Source organism: Dasypus novemcinctus, chromosome X, assembly GCF_030445035.2.
Source record: "Dasypus novemcinctus isolate mDasNov1 chromosome X, mDasNov1.1.hap2, whole genome shotgun sequence".
NCBI lineage: Eukaryota > Metazoa > Chordata > Mammalia > Cingulata > Dasypodidae > Dasypus > Dasypus novemcinctus.
Window position 1 is genome coordinate 45,666,365 of NC_080704.1, and position 20,788 is coordinate 45,687,152.

General features: G+C 53.3%; 1 protein-coding gene across 15 annotated transcripts in view; it reads right to left on the bottom strand.

The window, feature by feature from the left end:
* Positions 1 to 20,788, bottom strand: part of BCOR (BCL6 corepressor) — a 119,589-nt gene that overhangs the window by 11,074 nt on the left and 87,727 nt on the right. For 4 of the 15 annotated variants that reach the window (XM_058291782.2, XM_058291784.1, XM_071213002.1 and 1 more), the window contains exons 2-10: positions 17,503 to 17,628; positions 16,060 to 16,138; positions 12,213 to 15,062; positions 11,451 to 11,504; positions 10,764 to 10,950; positions 4,291 to 4,551; positions 3,554 to 3,796; positions 2,566 to 2,891; positions 1,955 to 2,209 (exon numbers count right to left, since the gene is read on the bottom strand). In XM_058291782.2, coding sequence (XP_058147765.1) covers positions 1,955 to 2,209; positions 2,566 to 2,891; positions 3,554 to 3,796; positions 4,291 to 4,551; positions 10,764 to 10,950; positions 11,451 to 11,504; positions 12,213 to 15,062; positions 16,060 to 16,138; positions 17,503 to 17,588 — 4,341 coding nt within the window. In that variant the 5' untranslated portion in view covers positions 17,589 to 17,628. Of the gene's footprint in view, positions 1 to 1,954; positions 2,210 to 2,565; positions 2,892 to 3,553; positions 3,899 to 4,290; positions 4,552 to 10,763; positions 10,951 to 11,450; positions 11,505 to 12,212; positions 15,063 to 15,498; positions 15,601 to 16,059; positions 16,139 to 17,502; positions 17,629 to 20,788 lie in introns of all 15 variants that reach the window. The other 11 variants (XM_004459405.4, XM_071213001.1, XM_058291777.2 and 8 more) reach the window with 5 other exon arrangements.

Consider the following 20,788-nt stretch of genomic DNA (forward strand, 5'->3'; position numbering starts at 1 on the left):
GAAAACTGGATTCCAAGTGGAAGCTTTCAGCTTGTTGTTAAAAAGTGAGGCGTCCAAATCAGGCGCCCTGTGAAATCTACATATTGCAATGCCCCTTTGGAGAAACATTACCATTTGTCCTGGCATAAACATTCTCCGAGCCTCATGGGCCACCGTGGCCTTGCAGAATGGAGGAGGAGCTTGTTCAAGTCACTCCTGGGACCCAGCTTGTTCAAGCCCACTGGCTCAACAAAAACAACCCAACTGGAAATTGTTCCTCAGAGGACCAACAAGAGTTTCGTGAGGTCTCTGGTCCCAAAGGGGATGAGACTGGGGGAAATGATGCCCAGGGCCAAGGCCAGGCCAGGGGTCCTTCGAGAGACATGGGGCTGTGCCCTGCTAACATGCCAAGCTCCTCCCTCTCCACAGCTGCCCTCTCACGGCTCTGGTGCTTGCTGAAGGCAGAGCTCTATCTCCTCAGCTACGCTTAGGTGTGCATGCAGTCTTCTCAGCCCGGTGGGGATCCCTTGGCACAAACAGGGTCTAGCTCAATGCTAGTCCTGGGTGCTGCTGCCCTTAGCTCAAAAGACGCCCACTGGCTGCCGCTTGGATTCCATTCACAAGTAACTGAGCTAACTGCACCAAATCCTTCCAGAAGGTTCTCTCCTAGACAATCCAAAGGTTTGCCAAAAAAAGGAGACATGTTGACACTAACAAAGGCACCTAGGCTCAACCATCCAAAATACTCCTCAGTGAAGTGCTACAAAGAGCCAGTGCTGACATGCTCATGCTACACAGGACAGTTCCACAAGGGTACTCGCCAGCTCTAGACTTCCTAACAGCACAGCATTCCTTCTGGAAGGACTCTGGGTCAAGAAGCAGCCAGCTGCTCAACAGTCCCACCGGGAAGGGCTCAACAAGACCCAAAGGAGCTGGCCAAGCTCTGGAAGAAAAAGGGCTCTAGCCCAATCCCAGGAGTCCACAGCCGAGCGTGGGCCAGCAATGATCCTGCTCCACCCCCTCCATCTCTCACTGAGCCACGTGGTGCTCACCATTTAACTCGCAAAGGGGCTGATGCCAGTATTTAAAAAAATAAAAAGCCTTTGCTCTGTGGGCTATGACATCACAATTTCAACTGATGAGCAAGCAAGGGGGGAGCCACACAAGGGCAGAGGGAATGGCCTATCTGAAAGAGCTTTGGAGCTGTAAAAAGGGAGGGCAATTCTGACATGAGCTGGTCGTGGCAAGAAGCCACGGTCGGGGGGAGGGGTGGGGAGAGGATGGGGCTTTGGGGCCAGGCTGTGTCCTATACAAGGCTGGGCCAGTCATCGAACCCCTCTGAGGCTGTTTCCTCAACTGAAAACAAGGATGAGACCAGTTAAGACCCCGTGAGGTTGGTGCAAGGGTTAAATAAGTGAAAGCAGGTTATCTGGATTCAAGAGAGAACACATCTCAAATGCTCTGTCAATGGAAGCTACTTTTATTGTCAGCCATGCTGGGGGGCAGAGAGTTTGGGGCAAAAGTCCCAGTGTCCCTCTTCTTCCTCAGCCCAGCTCTGCCCCCACCTGCTACAGCCCTCCCGCCCCCTTCCCCTACAGGAAACCGCACAGACAACCCGAAATAGGGCCTAGAACTTGTCTCCCCCTTGCTAATCGGAATTCGGAAGGGCTCATTGAAATTCCCCCCAGTCGCCAAGCTCCGGGTTGTGTCAGATTTTATATCAGAGATAAGCGAGCGGACCAGAGGCTGTCGGAGCAGCCTACCTGCCTGAACACGAACGAACATCAGAGAAGCCTTTCTTTTCACACCGTGATTGAACAAGCCACCAAAGAGACAGCCGCGCGAGTGGGGTGAACACAAACATCCTTCTGGAAAAGCCAGCCAAGCCCCTGAGTTGCGCCCCCACCCCACCCTTGCCACCGCCGCCACCGCCACCAAGTCACTAAGTCCCCCAGGGCCCCCAAGGGAGACTCACCTCGTAGCCGAGCCGGGCTGCCCGCTGCAGCAGGGTCTCGCCGGCGTTCTTATTGACAATAAGTCTCCGGGCTTCTGGCGGCATCGGGCGCGACTGGGTGGTCTCTTGAGGAGAGCTAGAGCGCGGCAGCTGCGAGGACTGCGAGGTTGGTAATAATTGTTGCAAGCGGTCGAAGGGCTTCTGGTCTGGCTTGGCTGGTGACAAATCATAGTCCGAACTTGGCTCGGGGCGCTTCCGGAATCTCCGGACGGTCACCTGATGCCAAAAAAACAGGTGGGTGTACATAGTTGAGACAGTTGTCATCACACACCGCCTCGCCCCCCTCCCCCGCTCAGGTTACAAACCTGAGTGGAAGAAAGCATTTTTTTTTTCTGCCTTTTCTTTTTTGTTAGGGGGCGGTTGGGGTGCCAAAGGAAGGTTTTTTCCATCTTACTAGTTCAAAACTTCACCACTTCCCAAGACACACACACTAGGGCATGAGAGCGATGTCTGGAGGAGGGGAGAGGAGTTCAGGAAAAGGACAGCTTTTGCCTGAGAAGCCCCGAGAAGCAGGCCGGCGGGGAGGGGGTGTGTGTGTGGGTCTGTGTGTACGTGTGGGTGTTGAAGAGTACCTTGCCGTCGGCGTTCTCCACATAGTAGTCCCCGGTCAGCGACAGACCTGTCCTCGACTCCTGAGGTATCAAGTGCTTGGTTTTGCACAGTCGTTTCCCCGGTGGCTTCTCGCCGTTCTCGGTGTATTTCTGCAGCAGGGAGGCAGGCTGGCAATCCCCTTCTTCGTCTGTGCACAGCACATCTGTCTTCTGGCTTTCTTTAATTTTCTGCTGTTTGGCAGGCAGCCTTGAGGCTGGCGTGCAGCTTGGCTGAGTCTGCTTTTTGCCGTTTGCATTGGTGGATGAAAGGTTCTTCATGGGCGGAGAGCTGGAGAACACAGGCAGGCCTAAATACAGAGGGGGGGTGGCGGGAGGGAGAGGAGAGGAGAGGCAGGCGTTACACGGTTGTAGCGGGTGCGCAGAGCAAAGCCCATTGTTAAAACTGAGCACTGAAGCAGCTTCAGGTTTTTAAAGATAGACCAATTATATGTTCCAAGCATTAATATTTTAATTGCCCGACGTTCAAACGGCAAATAAGGTTAACCCACAAAACGTCAAGTGGCAAGTTCCTTGAAAGGGCCCGGAGGAGAGTGCAAAAGCCAGCTCTTCCGGCTCTCCCGCCCCCACCCACTGGGACTGGGTGCAGGACCTTCCCGTTGCAGGCCAGCCTTGGGTGCTCAGGTCTGAGGGACAGGAGGTGGCCAAGGGTCAGAATGAGGGCACTGGCCAGTGCCCCAGAGCCACATGTCCCTTCCCATCCAGCCACAGGCTGGGAGAGGAGCAGCCTGGGAATCCAAACTCCCTCCTCCCTGCTGTCCTCCTCCAGTTATGTTCAAATCAAGGGAGTTCGGGAGGAAGTGAAGAGGGGACGCGGAAGAGGGGCGTGTGGACACCCTAAAAGAACTCTCCCACCCATTCTAGTCAGAGTCTACCTCTGTGGCACTCAAGTCCACTCCCGGCCCGCCCCCCACGCCTCACAAGGACAGTGGCAGTGGCAGCTTCTGCATACCTTGTTCTCCCTCATTGGATTTGTGGGACTCCTCCGACCAGCTTCTATTGCTTTTGGCCTCTGACCTTTTCCTGCCGGGTTTCTCTTCAGTGATGTTATTCCCCTGGGCAGTGACCTCAGGCTGAACTGCCTGGGTCACTTCCTTCCTGCTTTGCCGGCCAGGTTTGCTCTCTGCTGCCGACACCTGCTGTTCCCACCGTTCTCTAAGGTGCAGCAAGTGGCGCTGCTTTTTGGGATGGAGCCCTGTTAATTCAATGCACACCTTCAGGTTGGTCAGCTCATTACAATGTGGGTCTTCTAAGTGGTTAGAGGAACTGTTTGTCATTTCCCTCTCAGGCCAGTCATCTAATGGAAAAATAACTACAAATTAATCAAAAAGCCCCCTCGGGGAACAAACTATCAGTACGCATCGCTAGTGGGGGAGGGGAAGGGGGAGGGGCACGGTTGCTGCCTCTGCTTGAGCCTGTCACCCAGTCTGGGGAGGTGGGCCCCTCTTAGGCCATCTTTGGACTTGAGCTCCTGCATCTTGCTTTGGGGGTGGGGGTGGGGGTGGGGAATCCCTTATCCCTAGGACTCCAGGGCGGGCATCCTGGGGCCCCCTCCCTTGCCCTGTGACTTCCCCTCACCGACTCCGTCAACGGCGGGCGGCGCGCCTCACACCCCACACCTACACGTCCGTCCACCTTTGGCCACATGCACAAGCCCCCAGGCAGGCAGCCGCAGCCACCTGGGCTCACCTTTCGAGACCCGTCTTCGCTTGGCCTTTAGCATGGGGTCCTCCGGTAGCTCCTCTGCTGTGGTCTCCGCCTGGCTACTGTCCCCTGAGACTTTGCGTTTTCGGTCCAGCCGGAGGGTGGGGCTGTGGGGCCCGCCTGCAGCCGCCGGGTCGGCGGGCTGCTCACTCAGAGGCTGCCTTTCCATGAAGTACTTCTCCACAGGAAGATCTTTGTCCTCCCCAGTGTCAAAGGGATCAAGTTTGTTTCCAGTGCTATACTCGCCTGAGGGGAAGGGAGGCAAGGATGCGCAATGAAAACTCAAAAAACTTTTTTTAAGTTCTCCACGACAAGCCTGGATTTGGGGAGCAGGTGGGACCCCTATGCCCAAGATAACCTGCTATTAACACATGATACCCTATCTCTGGAGACTGGGGTCCTTGTGCATTTAGAGCAGAAAACCCTCAGAAATAGGGCTTTTCAAATATGCCACATGCACCATTTTCTTTTTATCTACAGCTGGGGGCATGAGGGGACCAAGGAGGGAGGTGAGGCATTAACACGAACATTTTAAAGCACACGCCATCCTTTCTTTGGGCGGGAAGATCCGACCAAGGCAGGGCTGGCCTGAAAATTGCTATGGGAATATTGGCTGAGGTCATTAGTTTGAGGCAAGTGGAGGGCTGGAGACCAAATAGCCCCCCAAGCAGTCACTTGGGTCAGTGGGTAAGGGGATGAAGAAAAAGGGATACGAAATAAAATGCTGAAAGAAGCCCACGTCCTTGACAGGCAAGGAGTGCTGGTGTCTCTCAGGAGCTACGCCTCCACAGTCAAGGCCACGGCCATCTGTAAGACATGTAGGTAGAGGAGGGCAGAGAACTTGGGCAGACCCAGAGTGCTGGGGAGAGGGGCCTGGAATAGTCAAATCAGAGGTTTCCTAACACACGCAAGAGTTTCAGGGGCAATTGCAAAAGAACTCAATCAGATTCTTGTGCCTCCCTCATGTCCCCTTTCTCACATCCATGGAGGAAAAAGTCGTCAACGAAATGCAGGGGGAGGTCCCTCCCTGTCTAGAAGAGGCAGGCCCTCCAGATGCCAGCATCTCAGTGACACCACGCACTCCTCCAGGGAGGCTTGTCAACCTGGCCCTGGCACTCCTCCTTATTCTTTCCTTCAGACAGATGGATCTAACAGAACTCCAAAAAGCTAAGACGCTATCTCTCCATTGCCAGGGGTTTCCATGTTAGGCCAGGGCTTGCTGAATTCTGGTCCCTCTAACACTTTCTGTGCCCTTTCTCTACCCAAGCTCAACCTAGAGTTTTCTGTCAAGCATCTCAGTCCAATACCACTTCCAAATTTTGCTGTGCTGGTCACTGTTTTCCTAATATTTGATAAGATACAACAACAGTCACGTAACCTCCAGGGTTGGGGGCGGGGCACCCTGGTTCCATCTAAAATGGTCCTGCACATCTCCCCACGGGTATGAGTTTGGGTAGCACTGAGCTAAGCTACGCAGGTCAATTCTGGGATCTGATAATATACATATGCCTCCCACGCCAACACCCACTCCTCCTTGCCCTTGTCCACTCCCGTTTCCAGCCAACTCTGCTCTTCTACACCGATGAGCTCTCTTGGGATGGGGGGGGCGGGCTTCCTACCACAGTTCACTCATTTCTGGTGGTGAGTGTCACCCTGGCCTTGGCTAGCCCCTCCTCTTCAAGGGCATCTTAAGGCGGGAGAAAACCGGTCAAGTCTACCCTTGGAAATGAATGGCTGAGTCTCTCTCCCCCGCTCCTCCCCAGCCCCCCCACCTCCAGCAAACCTCCTCCCACTCACGCTGGTCCATACCGTGGGCCGGGAAAGCTGCCAGGACTGTGGCTTGGCAGCCAGGCCTGGCACCTGGGAGACAGAAGCCCCCCACCCTCTCATCCATACAACAGGACTGCAAACTTCAGGGAGTGAAGGTGGGCTGCGGGCGTTCGGTGTGTCTGCTCTGTGACCCCTGAACAGCTGGAGCAGTTACAGCGTCACTTTACAACTGGGGCCCCTTCCACTGTAAAGTGGGAATATTCCAGCCAACCATTTCCCAGGGGCGGCCTTCATAAATACAGCTTAAACATCGCAAACAGAAAGGCCAAGAAATGGCTTTAACAAAAGGGTGCCAAGACTCTGCTTGCATTTTAGCCTGTAGCTTTAGAAAACTCTAAGATATGAACCTCCCCTAATAATGCCATCTGACTACCTGGTCCAATCAGACTTATCTGAAGGTCCAAGTGGAGGCATCGGAGCCAGAGTGGGAAAATCTAAAGATTAGCCAAAGATCCTCCATGTTGGGCGATTTGAAAACTTGTTTTAAAATGGACTCTTCCCACACCCACTCTTCAGTACAAAAGGTGGCGTCAAGCCTGGTGGTTTCAAAGCCAGGTGAAGTGGTGACACCCAAGGTGTTCCAGTCACACAAGTCAACCAGCGCTTTGACCGGTGTGGGGCCCCGTCCACAATGAACTGCTCTGCCCAGCGGCCTTTCCACATCTGAGACCCTTTTCCTGATCAGATCAAGAATCACTCAACCACGAGTGCTTCAGATTTGACCTCAATACTTGATATTTGAATTCCAGGTTCTCAGCAGTCACCTCTAACTGTCTAGACCCTGTCAAAAGAGGCATCTTTCCCGGGCAGAAGGCTTTTCCACTTGGGTGTGGAATCCACCCTCGCTGCCAGTTTCCTTCCTGACAGGGAAATTCCGTTCATAGCTCAACCACCCCCCCAGACCTTTCACTCAAACTGCCAGCATCTTCCGCCCATTGAAAACCACCTTGAAAGCTGTGGTCACTTACTTCACAGGCATCAACTGGCCAGCAGTGATCAACTGGGGGTCGTCCCTGCCCTGCGGGTCACCACTACTCAGAGAAGGACGAGAGCAGCCCCAATACAATGGGCCCCTCCTTTCGGGCTTCCTCATCTCTTACGGCTCTTAGGGAAGGTTGGGGGACGCTCCCTTCCCCACACTGCCTCCTATTCCCACATTGTTGGGGGGGGGGGGCTGCTCTGACTCCCTGCCGTTGCCCTGGCGACTGATGGGACCTGACATTCCTCCCCTGCCTGTGGCGTGAGGGCCCTGCCTCCACCCCGAGTGTGAGACCTGAACTTATCATCAGGAATCCTGAACTGCTAAATTCAGTGCTCGCTGAAATCACACCCGCCCACACTAAGCTTAGCGTGCTTGCGTCTCCCGTTTCCCTGAGAGCTCTTTTCCCAAACTCACTCCATCCTCCCCTCCCCCAATCTCCCAAAACCACTGGGAGGGAAAACTTATGGTGAGGAAGCACACAGCCACCAGCTGGGGGGGGGGGGGGAGGCAGACCACATCCCTGCGCCCTCAACTCAGTCCTCCTCGAACCAGGCCATTTTAATCACCAACCGCATCCCGCCATGGAGGGCAAAGGGACAGTGGGGACAGGCTCCTAACCATCAGATTCCGCCATCGCTGCCCTTCCATGAGCAGGAAGTCCACGTGTCCTTTGTCACTCACTCTAAGCATACGTGGACAGGGCTGAGGTGCGTGTGTTTTAACACTTGCTCTCCCCTGCAGCACAATCACATGACTCCCAGCACATGCATCCCATAGTTTATCCTGGTTGTGCCATAAAGCCTTACCTTACAATGGCATTGCCATGGCAACTGTTACAAGTCACCGTGGCAACAAAGCAGCCCCCCCTCCCCCCATAACAATGACCAGTGAGCCTTCAGCAAGGTGGGAGAGAGTAGTAGGGTGCTTGATGGTTGACCCCACCACCAATGAAACTCTCTTCTCTACACATGACACAATCACCTCCAGCCCAGGCTAAGCTCGTTACAATGTACACCCTCTCTGGAGAAGGTGCTGGGAAGCTCTCTGACTTGGATTCCAAGTCCTTTGCAAAACATGCAGGTGAGCTCTGCCAGAGAAGTTTCCTGAGCTCATAAGTTATGGGAAGCCCTTTCTCAGGCTGCCTCCAGCTCCTGCCGCAGTGGTGCCACCAAGCAGGCTCTAGGTTGGCCCAAGCTAAGCGGCTGCAAGGCACACAGTCCTGGCATGTTCAAGAAGGAAGAGGCCAAGGCCTCCTCCCCCTCCCCAGCTTCAAAGGGCCCTAGAGAGTTCTGAGTGACATGCATATTCATGAACTTTCAGGTTTGAGATGGCTAACTCCTCATGCAGCCACCCAGACGACAGTCAGGAGTCAATGAAAATCCCGACCGTTTTGTGTTTTCAAGCAGGTTCACTTTTCTTAAAGTGCCGCCCCCCCAACACACACACCACCCCCGATGGCAGAGACCATGCCAGAAGCAAGCCCCTGCCCAGCAGCTACTGGTGCCTCCCAGGGTGAGAGGCATGATGGACAAGAAGAGCCAGTTAATTTGTAGCTGAGCGGACCCAGCACCTCCAGTCCATCCATGTCTCCCCACCTCCCCAAGATGCTGGCCCTGGATGAGGAGGTGGTAGCAGCAGCAAGGACACTGTTTGAGGGCTCCCCTCGGTTATTCCTCTTCTCAACCACAACTCCAGGGTCCCCCAGAACAGTCTCGAGACGGTGACCCACTGCTGCCTCCTCTTTGCCCCCATCTTGAAAGCAGCCCTCTGTGCCCAAGCCCGCTGTACCTTCCCCAACCCTTCCTCCTCTGCTCTCTCTGCCGCGGCTTGTTGCTTGGTTCACTGGGTCCTGTCCTCTAGGCTCCAGGGACAGAGCCAGTTGGGTCAGAAGCTTGGAGGGTTTAGGGGACGTGAGAAAGGAGCTCTTTCTCAATCACCTGGGGCTCAGCCCTGTCCCTCGTTGGTTCTCAAGGTTTGGCAGAAACTAAAGACAGGGAAGGACACAAACAGCTCTGGGAAGGCAGGGGTGTCACTGAGTTGCCACCACTCTCTTAGATCTGAAGGGCAGCGGCCCTTCAGGATCTGGCCACCTTACTGGAAAACCAACATCTTGTAAGAACACCTGTGGCCGGCCGATTTCCTGCCGCCTTCCTCCAGCCTCTCCCGCCATCCACCCTGGGTGAAAAGGGACTCAGTTAAGGGCTGGGTCCCCTCTCTAGATACACCTTCCCGTCAACTCATCTCTGCCCCACTGCCACCGGGTGTCTCTGAGCAATCCCAAAAGCCAATGTTACAAATGATAAAATGATGCTGCAGTGTTACGAAGCAACTCCCAAGCCTGGCTGCGAGCACCATCAAGGAGGAAGTTCCTTTTCCTGTTTTACTGAAGGGTGGCTTGGCCCTGCCATTCCCTCAGAGCTACTCCTCTGAGGTGAAGAGAAGTCAAGTACTTCAGGCCCATCAAGAGTCCCTCACACTTGGGCAAGGCTGCCATTTGTCACCTAGAGGAACGGACTTCTTCAGGGCTAACTCTGAACACACTGGTCCTGGTTTTGCTTACTCAGGACCCTGGCTGGTGGCCTTTGTTAGACACTCCCCAAGAAAGGGCTGGGGGCAGAGGGAGGGGAACATGCTCTCCCGGACCACAAGATCACCCCCCAACTCCATCCAGCACTGATCAGTGGGCATGGCAAACCTGTGGCTGGCAGTGACCCCAAGCTCTCGACTGTCCCCAACATCCCTGACTGTTGTCCCCTCTCTGACACAGTCTTCCCCCTCAGTGTTCACCCAGAGGCCCTAAATCACCTTTGCCAGTGAGGCTTCTGAGGTTGGGAGCAGGCTGCGAGCCTTAAATAGGTACATTCAAGAAAGGAAGAGGAAGGCCTGCTCTGCCTGCTACCAATCCATTTTTTAAAAAATCAATCCAGGAAGTCCCGAAAGCAAATCCCAAAACCAACCAAAGAGGGTGACTGGGGTCGGAGAGAATGACGTGAAGAATGCATGAGTTTTCTCTCCCCGTTTCGCCTCCTATAACATCATACACCCTCTGCCTGGGCTCCCAGGCAGAGACCCCTTACACATGCCACACTCGGATTCTGCTGCCAACTCCCAATGACGGCACACAACGCGACCCAAGTGCAACAATTATGCTCCCTGATAAAGGGCTGTAGCCAGGCTCCAATCCATTTCGACAAAACCTATGCCTTTTGGAGGGAAAATGCACATATTCCGTATTCTGTTATCAGACTGTCACTGTGGGAAAAACAGGGAAGAGGCTCTGGTGCCTCTGGCTGCTGCAGAACAAACTGACCTGTACCACACTTGCCATTTCTCTGCTACACTGTATACACACGAGTCTCTGTTGCTAACTACAAGGGATCACCAGTTCAGCCCCCTGTTTCTTTGGAAAGGGCAATCACCTCCCACATGTGCCTCATTCCTGGATGCTACAACATTCAAGGACAACCAGCCCTTTGCCCCACAGATGGCAAGAGCCAACTGGACCTTGGGGCCATTGTGAGCAAATCACTTTCCCTCATCCCCCCCCCCCCGCCCTGCTCTGGGGACACCCTAGGTTAAAGTAGAACTGCCCATGCTCACAGATAAGATGACACCCAAGCCACTCAAGCCACTCAGATTTACTTACACGTTTCACTGTCATTCTGGTCAGCAATGGCCTCCTCCAGGGCGACCGACTTTGGCTTTTTTTCCTGATTTCCTTTCAACCTTTCCCAGTCTGCTGGGCTGAATTTGCACATCTCGGAGTCTTTGGTTGCTGGGTGGCCACCTTCTCTCTCTTTCATCTCCAACTCTGAGAAGCGCATCATTGCACGCTAGAAAGAGAATGGAGATGAAAAAACACACACACACACGCACACACACAAACACACACGCCACCTTTCCATAAAAGCTATTTCGTTTGCCTTACCTTAAAGGAAATTATCTTCAAAGAAAAGTTTGCCCAAAACCAACCACAATTTAGGAGATACAACTCAGATATTTTAAAATTTTAACAGATAAAATTGAAGTCTCTATATGTAAGTAGCCACATCGTCTTTTCATAAAGTCGTACGTGTAGAGAGAAATATGCGGTGTGTATGTATGTCCATACATACATAACTGCATAGAGACAGACATTCTCTTTTGAAGGTAAATACAACAAAACAAAAACACAACGCAAAGAAAACAAAACAAAAACACAACAGAAGAGAAACAAAATGCACAATGAATAAAGACGACCATGGCCCACAAACTTCCCTTTGTATATTTGGAAATGAAATTTAACTCAAAAGGTTTATGTAAGATTCTAGTAATAAAAATTTGAAGAACTGACCTCACAGTAAGCAGCGGGTAGACATAAAATACTGTCCTCTTGTAATCCTTCCATCTATGTAATTAAAATGGGCACTCAATGGATCATTTAGATAATTTCATCCATTTTTATAAGCATAAACTAATTTTTTTCTTAACATTGCAAAACAATTTGGCTTTATTCATCTTTTAATTAAAAGTAAAATATCTTAGGATATTCCTATACAACATCTATCATAATTCACTAGCAAGTAAATACATATACTATGCCTTTTAAAGCGAGCTACTTTCTCTCTCTTTTTTTTTTTTTTTGGTGAAAAAAAATCGTACGAATCCCACAGACATGCGGCTGCTACACACATCTCCACCAAAATCATGTAAGGCATTCCACGCAGCACTTCTAGGTCTATTTGCTATCTTACAGTAAAGGCAGAGAAATCAAAGCAATTGATAGGTAAACATCATGCAGTCTTCAGATAGCTTGCACAATAATTAAAACTTATATTATATCAGCATTCAAATGGAGTTCTCTTATTATCTACAGAATAACTTAAAAGTATCCAAGACACATGAACCTCCTAACTGCTACCACTTGTCTCCCCCTTACTGGACACATTTTTTATACATCCAAATTACCCACTGAAGCTGAATTAAGCAACTCTGACTGGGGCCCTGCCCTACCGTCCTCTCCTCTGACACCCCCCTCCTCCGCCCAAACCTCTTCACACGTTAAAAAAAAACTGACAACCGGTAAAGGTATTGCAATTCGGGTTGGGGGGCTCACCTGCAACGCCCGCTGCTCTCGGCTGAGCTGACTGGAATCTGCGTACAATTCGGTAGTGACGCACTTGAAGCGGTCGCCTACGTAACCAGCGGAGTTGGCGATTCTTTTTGCCAGTTTCGACGGCTTCGGTTTCAGAACTTTGCCATCGTTCGACTCTGCGTCATCAGATCCATCTTTGGTATAGGTGGGGGTGATATCTGCACTCGGCGGGGCACTGCCTACACAAAACGGTTTGGGGTCCTCTGGGGTTTTGCCAAAAGGTACGGCAGGGCCATCGCTCCCCAGCGTCGGCTCGAGGAATGAAGTGGCGCCCGGCAGCCCCAGGCTCTCTTTGTTGGTGCTCACTGGAACGTTCTCCTTGCTTAAGTCAAAGACCGACTGACCCGGGGCCTGCTTGAAAGCATATGTGTCGTGGAAGTCACTGATGCGCCCCAATTCCTCTCTCAGGGCGATGAAATCCCGGTGCTGTTGCAGGCTCGGGTCGGTCGGGGGCTTGGTGGGCTCGAGACTCTGCCCGACATTCTCCGCCGCAAAGCCAGGTTTGGACAGGCCAGTGTCGGTTTTAGCATCTTGCTCTTCTCGGAGAAGGTCCACATAGACGAGCTTGTCGCTTTTGATGGCAGCCTTCCCTTGGTTCCAGCTGGGGTTCGGCTTCAGGCTCTTGTCAGCGGGGACTTCCGGATGCAGCTTGGCACTGCTAGCTTCCAACATCTCTGAGAAGCGATTCCGGAGGGTCGGGTCCTCATAACGGGCTCTCTCGTGGGACCGGGATCTCCTCTCCGGTTTCTCCTCTTTAGCGATCTCTAAGGGTGTGTGCGGTATCAGCATGGGATGCACCATGCCCAGGCCCAGTGCATCCTGATAGGTCACAAACTCTGGGCGGCCTGTGGGCAACCCGTAGGGCAGCCCAGGCTTTGGGGCCAGGTGCCCAGGAAAGAGACTGCCATTAGGGAGCAAGACCGGGTGAGGGTAGACAGGTCCTTTGCCATGTAAGGAGAGAGGACTGATGGCAATGCCCTCCGGTGCTGGGTAAGGGAGGTAACTCCTGGGGTAGGGGATTGGCGGGGACCTGAATGCCTCATTTGGAGAGAGAAATATCGAGCTCGGCGGTAGGCCATTTTCACTTGCTTTGAAACTTGGGTCTGGGTTGCTGGCTTTGGCGCCCTTGCCACTGGTGCTGCCACCATGCTTGGCAGGCGTGGTTGGGGGCTGGCCCACGTGCTGGATGACAGACGGGGTGGTGTCCACTGAGCTCCTGCTCGTCTTGGTGCCGTCGGCGTTGGCATTGGCGTTGGGGGCCGGTGAGGCAGAAGCTGGACGACCCGCGCTCGACACTGACCCTGAAATACTACTGACAACGGCTTCTGTGCCACCCATGCGGGGACACGAAGAGCTCCGCTGCTGTGGGAGCGCCCAGTCCAATGCCTTGTTCTTCAGCTGCAGGCTTTTGCCATTGCTCTCTTCGTTGGGACTTGGCCCAGGCACCACCCAGGATGAGGGAGCAGTGCTAATGATCTCAGATCTATAGATAGCACAGCCGTTTCCGGGAGGAGATAATGTTTCTTTCGGCATCTCACTTCCAGAGAGCACCAAGCCACTTCCAGCTCTGCTGTGAACCAAGACCGTGGGCGCCATCTTCTTCACGTGCTCGGCTTTGGACGCATCCACGTCCACCACTTTAGAAGACAAGTCCAGTGGCTTATCGGTGACGTCTTTGGTAACCGCTTGCTTCTCCAACAGAGGTGGCGAGCCGCCATCTTTTCGGTCTTGAACTGCTGCTTTCCGGGCATGCCCAGGGACCGGCTGGGCACTTTCACCCCCTTCCGGAACCTTGGGATACTTGCCGTTGGAAAGCCGGGCTGCAGGGAACTCGCTGCTGACCGCCATGTATGGCTTCGACAGGGCGACCGACGGGGAGGTGGAGATCCGGGCGTAGTGCTTGTGGAATTCCGAGTAGGTGTCCGCGGTGGGCTGCGCGGGAAGGTGGACACGTGGCGAAGGCCGAGGCGAGGGGGGCAACAAGAGCGCTGCGTCCCCAGGCAGGCCACTGGCAACCGCCTTGGCAGAGGGCACCCGTGGCTGCTTACTGTTCTGGATGTGGGGGTAGGCATGTGAGTCAACAGGATTCCCGGGACTGACCCCCATCTTCCACGGGAGGCTTTTGTCCGGGCAGTGGACAAGAGGGGGGATGGCCGGGGAGGCCGAGGGCGTTGAGAGCCTCATGGGTGAGGCCAATGACGACGGGATGTGGGGACTCACGTAGTGAGGGGGCGGCAGGTAGAGAAAGCGCTCCCCGTTGGTGCAGACCGGAGAATACAGCGGCTGGGCTAAGCTGTAAGACTGCTGAGGTAGCAACGCCTTGTACATGTTCAGTGAATACTTATTTGGCGAGTCGAGGAAAGGGTAAATGGCTGGCGTGGCACCCTCCATGTAAGGGTTGACCCAGGGCAGCCGCAGGTAACTAGCACCGTTGATGTTGAGCGGGCTCTGTTTGTCGCTCGCCGGCCTCTCCAGGCCCAAGGTTTCCGCTGTGGGCACGGCACTTTTTTGTATTCCAGGTGGTGTCTTATACAGAGCACTAAAGCCATTTGGGGGCTTTCCGGAGACGGCGGAGGCCTCCACCGTCTCGGGGGTGTTGGGTTTGAACTGCATCTCTGGGTTTCGTTCCGAAGAAAACCCCAGACTGCCCAGGGTGCTGGCGGCAGCTTCCCGCCCTTTCTCTGAGCCCAGTCCACACAAGCTAGAATAGACGATGTTCCCCGGGACGCGGAGCCCTTCCCGGATCAGGCCGCTGCGGTCCATGCTCAAAGCTGCCAGGCCCTCGATCCGATGGGCTGTGGTCGCATCCACCTTGGTAAAAGAAGAATATGGGGTATTACTGGGGACGCTGCTTGGAGCCAGCCACATCCACTCCTAAGAGACACCACCAACTAGCTTACTACCGCATTAGCCGCAGAATCCGAGCAGAAGGGCTAAAGGGTTAAAGAGGGGCCTGCTCCCCCCCTACCCCAAACCCTCTCTGAGGGGCAGTTTGCTGCCCACTTTTCCTCTCACCTCTGGTCTATCAACTACAGTTCTAAAAGCCCCTAGAACAATGATTCCCTTTAGACTTGAGGCCCATCCGCTAATTCAGTCATCTGTTAACGCTGGAGATTCCACTTTCTCAGCACAAATCCGTCACCGATTCCAATCCTTTGGGCCCCACCCTCGTGGTGGGTACAGAACTCCCCCAATCACCTTGCCCAGGCCTGTGAGGGTTAGGCAGGGGAGAGGGGGCAGTACTCACTTCATCTTTCCTGGACGTAGGAAGCCACGAAGGCACTAGTTAACATAACCAGAAACCATCTTCGATGGACAACAGTAACCAGGGACCTGAGCTGTCTCGTTTCTAAATCAATAAAGAGGTCAGGGGTCAAACTGCGGTAGCGTCCTCTTTTGACTTCCTCTCCCTGGTGCCGTGATACAGGCCTGGGTTTTACATTTTACGGGAAAGGTAAGCCCTGAGGGTGGGAAGTTGGAAATTCGTCCAGCTGGGAGCCTCAATGTGCCATTTAGCTTATCAAAGAGCCAGGGAAAAAACACAAAGAGCGGCAGGCATCCCACCAGTCTCTAGAGCATATGGATCTATCTGTGGCTTAGCACGAAAAGGTAGCCCACTCCCTGGAAGACACAAGAATAACTTCACCCCAAAGTGGAGTCCTTCTCCTCAGTCCCACCCAGAACCTTGAAAGGGTCCTTTAATGGTATGTGAAATAATGCACAACTCATGACAAATCACAGGTCTGTCCAGGTTACAGAGTACAGAAGAGTAAACGATCAGGTCAACATCCAGTCATTCAGCTCTTACCACGTTGTGGTTCAAGGGATTTTCTTCCCTCAGTTCCAGTCTGGCTTTTGAAGCGTCACCATCATTTACAGGAATTTTCCTATTTAAAAGAAAACAGCGACTTCATGAAAGCATTCCTCACTTAATCCTTCTTTCATAGACTACCCCCCCGGAACAGACCCCATTTGAAAGAATGCCATTTTTTAAAAGCACCCTGAAAGAAATCCCCCCACCCCAATCCTGCTGAGGCCATATTGAAAGTTCCCCCAAATTGGTGATTCAACCTGACTGGGGTAAAAGGAAGGGCGGGCAAGGTCGCATGCATGTGGACACGCAATCCCAAATAAGTTCTCAGCCTGGGTCAGGCAGAAATTAAACACAACCACTTCTCCTGTGCACCCTTTTTCTCTAGAGAGGCCCGAAGGCAAACAAGGAGGCCAGGGCCAACTTGAACTCTGCTGTGCTGGCTGATCCCGATACACTCTACTGGCCAGTAGAGAGCAAGCAGTAAAATGGCCGAAGACCGGAAAGGCTGCCTTCTACAGCTGGCTCCATCGTCAACCACTTCTGTGCAACCCATGGGGACAGGCGTCCCAAACTTCTCCCAAAGTTATGGACCGTGTTCTACACGACTGGTTTCCATGGCAACAACGAAGCCATATTCAGCTGCCTTTATCCAAATGAATGGGGGTGGGGGTGGGGAATACACACTAACATCATACAAATGTCAGCTGCTCCAGGCTGAAGAGGAAGCTGCACATCTGTGCCAGGCTGCCCCGGGCCTTGTTATCAGAGAGAGCATCGATAAAGAAAGTGCTCGGTGCCAACTTCCAAATCCCAAGGATAAAATTGCTGACATGCAGCCGAGGAAAGTTTCATCATTACCCCGAAGAGCAGCTTCAATCACTGACTGCTGAGCTGCCTCTGCCCCACACTCCAAAATCACAGATTTGGAAGCCTAACGGTGCGGTGAGTGACAAAAATCAGGAGTCTGTGTCCTCACCAAACAGGCAGCAGAGGACTGCAAGAGACCCTGAGCTTTGGGGGAGTAACGGGTGGCCATCTCCCCGTTTATGACTGAGCAAACTATTTGTTTTAAAAGCACATCGACTGCCGATTCACCTGGGCCCACACTCCTGACATTTAGAGTTAAAGCAGCATATAGATTGGGATTAATTCTCCTTCATAAATATGAACTAATAAATTAAGGACGAAAGTGCAGCGAGAGGCTGCTTTAGGGGCTAATCTTTTAAAGGGCGGCGATGCTTGGCTGAGCCAGGGTGCCTGGTAAAACTGTAAATCGAGGGCCGCCAACTAGGCGGGAGCTCTTCCTCCCTCACCCCACCCCCACCCCACCCCCACTCCCACCCTCTTTTGGGCCCACTCTGGCGGCCGGGACTCAGTGTCTGCTCTGCTCAGGAGAGCACAGGGGTTACAGCAGCTCTCCCCTCAGGCCCCGGTCACCTGTCTTCGTTGATGCCACACATGCGGACCCTCTCACTGTTCATCCAGCTGTGAACGTTCCCATACAGGGGGGTTGCTGAAAGCATGTCGTCTTCTTGGATGGCAGCTTCTCTTCAAGCGGCTAGTCTGTTTTGTTTTGTTGTTTTTTCAAAAGAAAAAAAGAGAAAAATCCCAGGCAGTTGAGTCAAGAGCCAAACAGGGAGAGAAGACCTCTTTCTAGGCAATTCATTCAAAACGTGAGAATGCCAGCTCAGGAAGGCACACTGTACTTATGTTCTGGATATGAAGGAACACACTTGACCCAAATGTACAGTTGAGGGGAAATGCAACTTCCCCAGCAGAAAGCACGGGGGGGGGGGGGGGGGGGGGTAAGCATGCAACATGATCCAAGGCAAGGCAGATACTTCGATGGCCTGCCCTCCCTCCTTCCCCCTTCCCCATCGTTTAAAAAACACTCTTGAAAGTGTGTGGTGCCAGATCACAGGGATTCGCACTGAGCCTTCTGAGGGCTGAAGGGATGGGGGAGGAGGGAAGCGGGTGGGTGTAGCAGAAGGCACAGCAGTCAGGTGTGGTGGCAGGTCTGGGGCTCAAGCAGCGCTGCATTTCCAGGACTGTTGCGTGCAAGCCACTTACAGACCAAGGTTACAGACCAAGGGTTAAGAGTAGGGAGGGGGGGGGGACAGGGCCCCACCCCACCTGAGCCCTAGATTAGATTGAGCACCTAACCCGGGTGGTTTTGCCTGGGTGGTTTTGCCTGGAAGCTGCAGAGGGAGGCCGCTGACTAATTCAATGACGCTCGCTCACTGGGGACAAGAAATCATTAGCGAGCGCAGAAGTCTTAGCAGCCCGGGTTGATGGGCTCCCAGCCGCTGGCACACATGGGGAGCGGGCAAAAAGCCACCCATTTCCACCTACGGGGAGAGGAAGCCTCGAAAGGCAGAGGAGCCCAGCCAACCTACCCCCACCTCCCTCACCTTCGGCGCCCACCACCCCCACCCACACCACATTCTAGTTTGCTGCATGAGTGAAGGGTCAGGACAAGCTGCATTTTATTAACAGGATTATCACGGCGCGTGATTTATCCTCGTGCAGGATTTTAATTGCTCTTTGGAGGTTGAGCCGTTTCTTTTGACTGCGCTTCAGCCCATATCCTGCTGTTAAATGCTGGGTTAATAAGTAGGGGAGCCTTTAATGCCTGGGACCGATGGCCCTCGGCAATTCCCGGCTCACAAACACATCTCAAGGCCTCCCTGGTCCGGGACCCAGCCTCGGCATTTTTACGTGGGCCCCCAAACCCGAGTGTGAAATCACTGGTGTGGGATCATCGGGGGAACTTTCTCCGTCGCCTCCATCACGCACCCACCCACACAGTTTCCGAAAGCCCAAATGTTCCCGAAGTCGACACGTTTCCTTTGTTAGCAGGAAAAATATGCAAATGCTTGCTTTTACACTTTAGCACCCGGAGCAGACTGCCAGGTCGGGTTGGGGCGCGGGGTTGGGGCGCAGGACGCTTGTGAGGGTGGGGCCAGCAGGAGTGCTGGGGAGAGCATTTCTTTGTCCTACTGGGGTCTTTTGTCCACTGGCATCCCCCTGCCCCATCCCTCCCTTAACACATAGAACACTGTCTGTTAACCCAGATCCACGCGCAGGCACAGGCCACGCATAGTCAAGAGCTCAACAATGAAGTGGGTGGGGGAGAGGGTCCCCGAGAAGGGGGGTAGGAATCTGCAGAGATGTGTCAGGGCGGGGTGGGACTCCGAAAAAGCTATTTGTCTAGGAAGGGCCTCTTTTCTTCAGACAGACGGGATGTTTCTAATGGGCCAGCCACAGTACCCCAGAAAGAGTTGGGTGTCGGGGAAGTTTCTGTGGGAGGTTATGGGCTTTTTCGCCCTTCTTCCGAATGTATGAATCCCGCTAGGAGAAGGGCTAGCAGAAGCCATCGCTTCTAAAGAGAAAAAGATGGTTTGAGTAGCGCAAGATACATGAAGGAATATTCCTTGATACAAGTGTATCTTTGGCATCAGCTGCAACAGTGAAACTGTACCATTCCACTCACCTTGCTCCTTGCTACACCAGGATACCGAGATTTCAGTGGGAGCAAAGAGGGATCACCCAATCAAGCCCAAAAGAAAAGCATGCACAAAGGAAATTTGTAAGCCTTCAAAATTGGGGCAGAAGAAAGCGCTGCCTCAATCATCCTCCTGAGACCCTCCACTGATCCAATGAAGCGTCCCCCTCCCCACCTCCCTGCCCCCCCAAGGCCAGCGCCCCCAGTCTTCCCTAGAAATGGCTCTTGGGAATGCTACCCGGACTTAGCCAAAAGGCGAAGGCAGTTTAGAGACCCTGGGACACTGGGCATTTTGGAGCCCCTTCCCCAGGGCCCGTCCTGCGGGCTTTTCAATATTAATGTTGCACAGATAAATGACACCAGGCGTCAGAATGAAGTGTTCTCACATGTGCAGGGTCAGATGGAGTGTTGAGGCCCAGAGTGAGTTTCAGTGCCTTGGTGGAGGGGGGGGGGGGGCTGGATGGGGGGGTGGGAGATGGAGCTGAACATCAAGAAGCAAGGCGGGGGCGGGCTCCATTGTTGAATCCTGCTGTGGACTATCCACAAACACACGCACCATTTATAATCTTTAGCTGCCCCATGAACTTTTTGTGAACTGTTTAAAAGTGGAGGTCTGTTGAACAAACAGCGGCGCCACTGCCAGCCATAATTTCATTGCAACAAGCTAAAGACTTTTAACTCTTCAGGTTCCTGGCAAAAAAAAAAAGAAAGAGCTTGGTTGGAAAGGGCCCGTGAGAGATGGTCAGGCCTGGCAGGAGGACCTTCTCCAGGGTGACAGACAAGAGCAGCCCAAATCCCCAGCAGAAAAGGTCCTTGGCAAAGGCCTCTCTGCTGACACCAAGCCCCTGCCACTGAAAATGGGAATTCTTCTCCCCTCACTCCAATGTTCCTCCAGGATGGAGAAGGAAAGGGATACTGGGTAAGAAACAAATCAAGACTGCGGCAGAGGCACAGCAACACTCATCAGCCCACCCACTTGGAGATGCTGCTATTGAAAGGCCAGGGGCTGCGAAATTGACTTTGCTGACCCCTCGACCGTGGGACATGGAAGAAGGAGCGAATGATCTGATTCAAGGACAAACAGCATCTCAAGGCTTTTTGCTGCTAAATATAAGAGGCTGGTTTGCCCTTATTTCTCAACGCTCCCCCTCCCCTTCCACATGCAGGCTATGCTTCTAGAAGTGCCAAGATGTGTGAAGTCACTCATGAAAAGCACTT